General features: G+C 37.9%; 1 protein-coding gene across 5 annotated transcripts in view; it reads left to right on the top strand.

Annotated features, from left to right (window-relative positions):
* LOC112143303 (CUB and sushi domain-containing protein 3) overlaps positions 1 to 9,865 on the top strand; it is a gene marked incomplete at its 5' end in the record, with an annotated part of 317,263 nt that overhangs the window by 97,768 nt on the left and 209,630 nt on the right. For all 5 annotated transcript variants that reach the window (XM_024267159.2, XM_024267162.2, XM_024267160.2 and 2 more), the window contains 4 exon segments: positions 1,147 to 1,250; positions 1,379 to 1,491; positions 1,787 to 1,969; positions 2,579 to 2,905. In XM_024267159.2, the coding sequence (XP_024122927.1) occupies positions 1,147 to 1,250; positions 1,379 to 1,491; positions 1,787 to 1,969; positions 2,579 to 2,905 (727 nt within the window).

The raw sequence follows: 9,865 nt of genomic DNA on the forward strand, positions 1-9,865 counted from the left end.
TTGTCTACCTTCTTTGCCCTCGACAGTCTTAGACTGCAGGGTTTTTTTTTATTTTAGTTTGGGGTTGGATCTTGGTAGTCTTAGTTTGTGGGCTTTGTTTGTTTGTTTTCTTTGGCCGGGTCAGCAGTCTCCATGACTTGTTTATGTTTGGCCAAGGTTCCAATTCCCTTAGTGTTGTCTTTTGGTTTTAACCAGCACATTAATTGTTTTTTTCCTTTTGCTTTACAGGATACAGTTTCTTTGTTTTCCTTATTTAATAAACTGTTCCTTTTTCTCACTGGTGTCCAGTTTTTGTTATGGTCCCATTTTTGGTTTTCCCCCTTGAGCCAGGTCTTCCCATTGGGGCCGTAACAAAAGTATTAAAAAGAAAGTCATAAAAACAGTAAAGATGATGACTTCTTCTTCCTGTTGATTTAAACCAGTAAGGTATAAGGCTATGTCCACAATGTATATGCTGAACACTGGTTCTTAAATGTACTTTTAGCATACCATGTTCACACTGGACTGTCGCCACCCGATGCTAGTTTACATACTAACAGTTGGAAGAGGCTTGATGTGAAATGTTGAAGTGATGCAAGTATTGCAAATCTCACTCCAGGCTTTTGAATTTTCTTCACAGATTCATTTTGATATATGAAAGACTTTGTGTCATAGAATTCATGACCATTTTACAAACGGTTGGTAATTTAGTGCTTTGAAAAAGATGCTACCAATGCGTGACTCAATCCAAGTTTCCGATTGGTCAAAGTTCAATCTGGTTTGACTTTCAAAGTGCTCAACAGCAGCACATTTTGCACATAAAGCTTGAAAACTGACTAAAAAATTAGCATAGCGAAATAAGAATTCAAGAGTTTTGGACGTGGATGCCTGAAACTCACATATACACATATTTACATAAACTTTTTATTGAAAGTGTTGCAAATGTAGCATAAATACAAATCACCTACCAAAAGCAAAAGACACTTTGGATGTACTTGTATGTATTCATGGAACGCCAATCAAGACCAATCCAAGACACTTGGGAACATGTCTTAATACGTTCCAAATTATCGAGATATTTTTAAAGAAGCAAAAATACATTCGACCATTACTTTGCTGCCAGCTCCAGACTGTGAACTTGACATGCTTTTTACTGTTTCCTTACAGGTTATTCAGATCAACTTTGAGGAGTTTGACCTAGAGATCGGTTACGACTCTCTGACCATTGGAGACGGAGGGGAAGTAGGAGACTCAAAAACAATAATTCAAGTGTGAGTATAAAATAGTAACAATATTGAAACTTTCATTATTTATATTTTCTGTCTTTAACAAGTTGAGATGATATCCCAAAGCTTTTTTACATGACAGTCTAGTGACTTTTCTTTTGTCGTCTCTGCAGACTGACAGGAAGCTTTGTCCCAGACTTGATTGTCAGCATGTCCCATCAGATGTGGCTTCATCTCCAGTCTGATGAGAGTGTGGGGTCGATAGGCTTCAAGATCAACTATAAAGGTAGGCAGACTGGGTTACAGATATGATCATTCCCAGCCTGCATTCATGTTTGTCTGTCTGTCATTCAGCAAGTCTATTTCCTGTCTGTTTCGCTATCTCTCCTTTTGCATTCTGCCTTGAAAATACATTTCTGGGTCCAAATTCAGACTCTTTTACTGGACTCTCAGAGATAATGTAAAAAAAAAAAAGTACCTTGCAGCACTTGGGCTGACTTAATCCTCTGCTGTACTCCTTTTCCATTCCTCACTTATTCTCACCCATCCATCCCCTTCCCATTCCTTCCCTACACCCACAGAAATTGACAAAGAGAGCTGCGGTGACCCTGGTACACCTCTGTATGGCTACAAAGAAGGCAGCGGGTTTTTAAATGGTGATGTTCTCCGCTTTGAATGCCAGTTTGGATTTGAGCTCATCGGGGAGAAGATGATAACCTGCCAGAACAACAATCAGTGGTCAGCTAATATCCCCATCTGCATATGTGAGTTCCATTTTTGACTGGAAATAAAGCAATTACTTTAAAAACGGGAAAGTTCACAGCGACCAAGCTACTGGAAGATTAATTACAGTGTTGATAATTGAACATGCAGCACTCTGTTTGTAAACAGCCAGCGGTTTACATAATGTAAAATGGGAAATAGATAGCATATGTTTAGGTTTGCTTTAAAGGAAAAAACAGACTACATTCTCATGCTGAACACAAACTCAGAGGAAGCCTGCATTATGCAGCGCATCATCTTTGGCAAGACAGCTGTAATTCATCCCTTCAGTTCAAAAAAGCTTCACTCATATCCATAAAAAAAATCTAAACTCCTATTCCCTCACATTTAAAGTGCCTACGGGGACAGCCTGCGGGATTCTTCGGTGTCTGTACTGCAGTGTGGCTATTCCCCATGCAGTTTTACATTTCTCCAGCTGCACAGTGCCCATGGGAGCATGCTGTCTCCTGGTTGCTTATGCAGTAGGGACATTGTTCTTTGTCCCCAATTCTTTAGAAACTCTTGTAGCCAGTGAAACTCAATTTATCTCACTTATAATGCTGACTTTATTTAGGTGTAACTGATGCACCTTTTTGTATTCTATCACATAGTCCCGTGCTTCTCAAACTTCACCTCACCCATGGGGACCGTGCTGTCCCCCGATTACCCAGAGGGCTACGGGAACAACCTCAACTGCGTGTGGCTGATTATCTCAGAACCTGGCTCCAGGATCCATCTGGCCTTCAATGACTTTGACTTAGAGCCTCCCTATGATTTCCTCACTATCAAAGACGAGAATCAGTCTGGAGCCTCGGTGCTGGGGCGTTTCACGGGAGCCGAAGTTCCTTCTCATCTGACATCAAACGGCAACATTCTGCAGCTGGAGTTTCAGGCGGATCACTCCATGTCGGGGCGAGGCTTTAATATCACCTACAGCAGTAAGTGACTCGGAGCAAACACTTACATCAGGACAGAGTATTTATAGCCCTATAAGTTCATCCATCCTTGTCAGGGCTTAGTGCGATGATTATCACTCACAATCATCAATTCACCTCTCTAAGCTCCTTAATTTATACACTTTGTGAAAGCAACCTAGCAAAGGAACAAAGATAAGCAATAAAGTAGTATTGATTAAAGGACGACTTTAATAACAAAGTAGGGGATAATTTTATACAACAGAAACATATTTTCCGTTTGTCATATTGTTTTTTTGTATATTTTTTTAAAAACAGAATTATACGAGTCCAAAAAAAAGTGTATTTATTGACCAAGGGTTTTTTATTCTGCATCGTTATATGATTAGTCTTTTAAAGTCACTATTTTTAAAGTATTCACAGTCAAAACAAAAATTTGAAGTCATAGTTCTTAAATGTATAAAGTTGTTTACCTTGGGGCCTCTGAACCCCACACGGCCTAGCCGCATGGGGTTCCATTTGTGCCAAAAATACGTTTTTGTGTCGATTGTCTATGTCTTTAGTCCATTGTCTATGTCTACTGAACAAGTTTATTGAACATTGGTTCATGTCTATGTACTACTAAGCAATATCTGCGTGCCCTCTAAGAAACTAATGACACTAGCAACTGTTGCTAAGGACTTTTCTGATGACCAGATCTAACGACAATAGGAAATGCAAAGTTTTAAGCATAAAGCAGGCCGAAACATCCCAAAGCAAATACAAAACTATTATCAAAGAAGCGTGGACATGCAGAACCTTTTGCTTAGTTGACTTTGTACTTTCATAGTAAGGCGGGGGCTGCAAAATGTCGACTTTGGGGCCGCAAATGGCCCGTGGGCCGCCAGTTTGAAAACCTCTGGTATAAAGCTTATTTCGTCAATGACTCACTGCAGTAATTTGATAAATTACTGAAAGTCTTCCATTTTCATATTTTTCTTCATAAAATCCATTTGAAGACAGTGACTGCCTGAAGCACAGAATAAACATTACTGCTCTGGCAAAGGCTGTGATTTAGTAACAATATAGTTAATTAACAATGCAAAGGGGGGAATGTGTAAAGTATAATTAGAATGAAAGCAATAAATATGAGTGATAGAAAAGTATAAAAGTAGAGTTCTCTTCAAAGATACTGACAAAGTAAACTTTTTCACTGGCACTGATACTGCTCCCTCAGCATGTCACAGTACCGCAGATTGCATCTTCCATCAAAGACTAGGGGTAGATCTCCATCATCTTTATGCACATATTAATGGATCTGGAATTTCATCAGAAGACAGGGGCTCTCCATCTCTCTTGTTTGCAATAACAGTGTTACTCTTTCATGTAGTCTATATTTCCATTGTGCACCTGAGTACCTGTACACCTGTGTCATATAATGAGATTGGTCAGAGATGTTGTTCTTTTGAAGTGTTGCTTCTCCTCTTGATGTTACGGAAAATATCTGGATCAAACAGTTTTAAGGATTCTATAAGGTTTTCCAGGGTCCCGCATGTTGTGCATAGACATATATTAACAGAGCCAATAATCTCTGACATTAGTCGTAGGACTCTGAAAGGTGAAAACGAAACCTTATATGGGCAAGCCGTATTAGAGTTTAGACCTCCCACAATGCTGTGCATACAGTGCATTTCTTCTGGGTTTTAGAGATAGATTTCACTTTAGAGTTTATAGAAAATGCTGCCCTCTGATACCAACCTCCACTGGTCATTTACAGAATTGTAACATACTGTATATATTTTGAAATTCCACAGTTGGCTTTATCATTTGGAATAGAATATTACAGATTAGCCCTAATTAAACCCTTGTGAATATTTGGGGTTTAGGGATCGACTTCACTTTAGAGTTAATAGAACATTTTATCTGCAGAAACCAAGCTCTAGTGGTCATTTAAGAAATTGCTTTTTTTGGTTTGTTTGCTGCATCTTTAGAAATGAAGGATTTGGGATATACTTCACTTAATAATAGAAGATATTGTTTCCTGAAACCAACCTCTAATGGTCATTTGAGGAATTGCAACTTTTTTCTTAGTTTTACAGTTTGCTTAATTTTTGGAAATGGAAGATTTGGGGATAGACGTCACCAGAGTTAATAGAAAATATTATATGCTGAAACTAACCTCTAGTGTTTTTTTTAAGTTGCACAGTTTGCTTCATTTTCAGAAATGGAAGATGACAATTAGCATCGATTAAAGGTTTTTGGACTTGTTCTCTTGGAGTTGGTTCGGTTGATACTTCAGGCAAATTGTGCATTTTTCGGTATAAGCACTAAATTTGGCATGGATGTACCATAGGATCCCCTCTTTTAGAAAGGGATGTTAGCCATGAGAAAAATACAAAATGGCAGCCATTTGTAAAGATGGCAGCCATACACTCAATTGTCACAAAAATATGCAATGTCTATTCGCCCCAATACGGACTGTTCATCCACAAAGATACTAGATACTGACAGTGGGAATTCAGCTACAACTTCACTGCCGCATATAGGATCTCTTAATTCAGAACTGAACTTCTTCTCCATTGATAGCTCATACCTTCTTTTGTTTTGGACATTAAATGAATATTGTATTGATATGATTGACTCTTTCATCTGTACTTTTGCATTCCCAGACCATTTACACCACAAGGACATTGTTTCCACCAGCCACTATAGATCTGTGTTACAAGCTTTTTCTCCCAACTTTCCTACTCTGTACTCACACCTGTCCATCTATGATGTATTTCTACATGGAAATAAGTCAAAAGAGGACTTCTGCTGGTGGCATGACTCAGAGCAGCACTGAAGGTACGAGGTACATGGAGTGAGCAAAAAAGCGAAAGAAGACAGTTTCCTGTAGTGCTCCAGTCTTAGCAGCCTTCGCATTAGACAAGGAGTTTCCCATTTCTCCAGCATTGGCCTGTCTGACAGGCATTCACCAGCTCAAGAGACAGTAAATCTGCTGAGACCTATCCTAAGCAGTTTCTCAATCAGGAGGAAGAGGCGAATGGTACTGAAAACACACACAAAAATCTCAAGAAACTTAAGTCCCAACAGCACCACCTTTTGAGGTCAGGTTGAGTGAGCAGAAACACATAAATAACAGTATTATCAACCCCTGGATGAGGTCAGTACGAAGACTGAAAGAGGTCAAAAGCGAGTTTCACCCCGGTCCAAGGTGGGATTACGAGTTACCTCTGGATGTGTGACGTCAGAACAACAGGTCTACAGTCTTTAACACCAACAAAGAGCTTGCAGTTCACATGCCTGTGCCAGCTACAGGTAGACAACAATATATTCGTATATAAATAGCTTCAATTTTATAAAGAATGACTGTGCAATTCATCACTACATGTGGAAACAAAAAACAAAAAGAACATTTAAAGAGCTATGTATGATGTATGGAGAGAAGGTAGTCTCATCCAATTTGTGTGTGCAACAGCTGGAAAACATGGATGATGTTGAGCGAGTAGCTTGGGTTTATATGTTTTGGAGAGCTCTAGAGAGGCGCCGGCAAGGACACTGCTGTGTTTGTTTCACCAGATCTTTTAGTCTCTCTTGGTTATGTGCCCACAGCCTGGGCAGTAGACCTTGCTTGATCTGCCAGAACCCTGGGCAGTAGAGCTCGCTAGCTCGCTAAGCTGTCCACTGGGCGGCTGGCTAGTGTAGTCATCGCTCCAGCTCAATGGGTTTCATGACAGGCTGGCGACCTGTCCAGGGTGTATCCCACCTTCGCCCAACAGTAATTGCAATAGTCTCCAGCAACCTCCACGGGTTAAGAAAATAGATGAATGTTTAGGGCGAAAATCCTCAAAAATCTTCGTTTAAATCCTTTGATCTAGTCCAGGGGTCTGCAAACTGAGGCCCCGCAGCTACACGTGGCTCTTTTACCCCTCCATTGTGGCTCTTTGGCTTTAAATAAAAGGTGCTAACAATTTGAATGTATATATTAATTTAGTTGAGTTCAGCACAATCTAATTCATGCTGCACCCTACCATCTAGTTGTCATAATGAAAGAAAATGTCATGTCTGTCTTCGTTTTCTTGAATTTTTAATTCAAAATCTGCTGCAAGAGGATTTCATTCAACACAGAAGGTATTTTATTTTGAAAAGAACTTGCATTTGCTGCTGTCAAAAGTAAAGACGTTAAAGTTGTTATTTATAGAAAATAACATTTTATTTTTTTTTATTTAATTATTGTAAACATTTGAAAGTTACATTTTCTAAAGGAATAGCTAAATGGCCACATAAAAATAAAGTGTGTTTTCTAAAAGATTAAGTTGGATTTCGTGGCTCTTGCTTGGTTTAAGTCTGAAAGAAACAGGATCAATTGGCTCTTTTGCTGTTAAAGGTCACAGACCCCTGATCTAGTCACTGAAAACATCACATGCTCAAAGTTGAGTCCCTGATTAGTTGATACGCCGCGTCAACCTTGCCATACCGGACGCCCAAATCGCGCCAAATCAGATCACGTCTTTACATTGACTTAACATTGAAACTTGATGCCTCAGCTGCACCTTCCACATCCGGTGTGAAAGAAAGGGGGAAAATGTCAACTTTTTACCAAATATTAGTCACAATCTAAGTTCAAACCGGGTGATAGGAAAACTCAGATGACCCAGCATTCTAGCAGGATTTAAACACGAATCTCACATCAGAATTGTGTGTAAACGCAGCTTTGTGTGTGTGTATCAGGTAGTTTGTGCGTACTTTTAAAGATTTGTATGTGAAGTTTGTTTCAAGCTGTTGAAATTTTAAGTTGTGAGTATGTAAATTATTTTTTGTATTTTGTCATTTGTGTTCATGGGAAAATATAACTACAAGTACATAAACTTACATACAAAAATGTATTGTGTGAGTTATGAATTACGCAGGCACAAATCGGTTGAGACTATTTTGTCTCCATACACTTCTTTTGATAGTAAAAGTTGAATGGAGAGGATGAAAACACCTTTAACACTGTATTTTTTGGAAAAGATATTAAAAAACTTTATTTGTTTATTTATTAATTTTTGCAGAGTACTTTGCACAGGCTGTTTAACCCTTTAACACCTGAGGCGTCGTCTGTGACGCTTAAACACAAAAATTAGCACGATCAATGTAATTCCAGTAGATTCTAAAGGAGAAAAGCGGCTCAACGCTTTTCTCCTTTAGAATCTATTGGAATTACGTTGATCATGTTGATGGTTGAAAAATGTCAGTAAATCAAAGAACATAAACACTGGAGCTCTAGTGTTAATTGTATAGTTTTACCCCCTACTACAGCTCTAGACACGTTTTAAAACTATTTAATTCAGCTTTGCATCTTCTAGTAAGAAAAAGCATATGATTATCTTGGCCTTGATTTATTAACATCCCCTTTTGGTTCAGGTTGGCCAAGCTGAGATCAGGTCACTGTCTCTGCTAATGCAGAACATTCCACTTGTTTACCCTCTAACATTACTCACTTTATGCAAACTATTCCAGGTCATAATACATTTGCCTTGTCAGGCGCTGTCCTGTCCAGTCAGCTTTGGTGCGTTTGACTCACTCTGATCCACCAGCATAATGAAGAGCACCAGTGTTCATCCACCTGCTCCTGTCTTCTGTCACAAGACACATTATCATAGTGACTCAATCTGACTGGATGCCACCATTTTCTAGGAAATCACACGGCTTAGACGAGTTTTGGAGATCATGCTGTGCATTGCCGGTTTGGAGTCAGTCCTACTACTTTTTGTTTCTTTTTTTTGTTGTTTTTCTAGTGACAGGGTGACAGTTTCAGTTGCCAAAAAGTGTTAATTAAGAGAATAAAATTGAAAGCTTTTCTGTTATTAGTGGCTCCTGTCGTGTTGAGGAAAATAAGTGGTTCGCACCTCAGGCTAAGAACCCATTTATTAGTAATTCTGAAATATTTCTTTCTGCTTGACTTGGATAATGACACGACTTGCTCTTTGTGGATACTCTTCACCTGACTGGGTGATGCAAAAATACTTTTTTTTTCTTCTTTTTCCTTGAAAGCCTCCTGTGATTCTCCAACCACATTGTTTCCCACAAATGTCCAGGGCTATTTATTTTTCTAAGCTTACCACTGGATTATTCTTCTATAATGTGGCAAATATTTGTTTTGGAACAGTAACATCTCTGAATTTACAGCAGCAGTTTAATAAGTAACTATGATATGAAAACCTTTCATAGTGACAATAGTAAGGAAGGACTATCATCTACACTGAGTCCACATTTTAAATGTTTAGACACTCAGAAATCTAATTTATACATTGAAGCATAGTCATTTAAATTTAAAACAAACAAAAAAATAGGAAAAAAAATCAAAAGTTATCATAAGACCACTATTTTTTATTTTCTTCTGACTTGTTTTTGTATCTTTTTGTATTAAAAGTATAATTTTCAAGATGAAAATCGAACTCTGTATCAAAGCAGTTTTAGCAAAAGCTCCAGATATTACAAATGAAAGCAAAAATGTATGTAAAAAAAGACAGAATTCAACTTAAACTAAAATTATTTTTTATAATTATTGAATGAAAATATAAATTTAGTTCAGAAATGTAAATACAACAGTGCTTATAATAAAAAAGTAATAATTTTCTTGTGCAATGACCCTTACTTAGATAATAGTTGTAGTTTTTTAATGTTTCTGTAACTGTTTATAAACAAGGTTAACATATTGTGTTTTCATATGGACTCCCATAATGATTTAGATTTTGGTTTGAGTTACAGCAGAGCTGAACTTCTCTTCTAATCCACAAGGATCCACTGTGACCTTAAAATAAATATATAATATATTTCACTCTTTTGATACTTTGAACCCAGGGTGGCCCCTAAAACAATTGAATAAATTTTATTGATGATCCTTATTAAACTTGAATTTTCCCTTAAATTCTGGTGTCTAGCCATATATAGTGCACTGTAAATTAAATGACCTTTATTTAGGTTTTTAAGTTATTTTGAATTGATGTAGTGCTGGAAGAT

Source organism: Oryzias melastigma, linkage group LG16 (genome assembly GCF_002922805.2).
Source record: "Oryzias melastigma strain HK-1 linkage group LG16, ASM292280v2, whole genome shotgun sequence".
Taxonomy (NCBI): domain Eukaryota; kingdom Metazoa; phylum Chordata; class Actinopteri; order Beloniformes; family Adrianichthyidae; genus Oryzias; species Oryzias melastigma.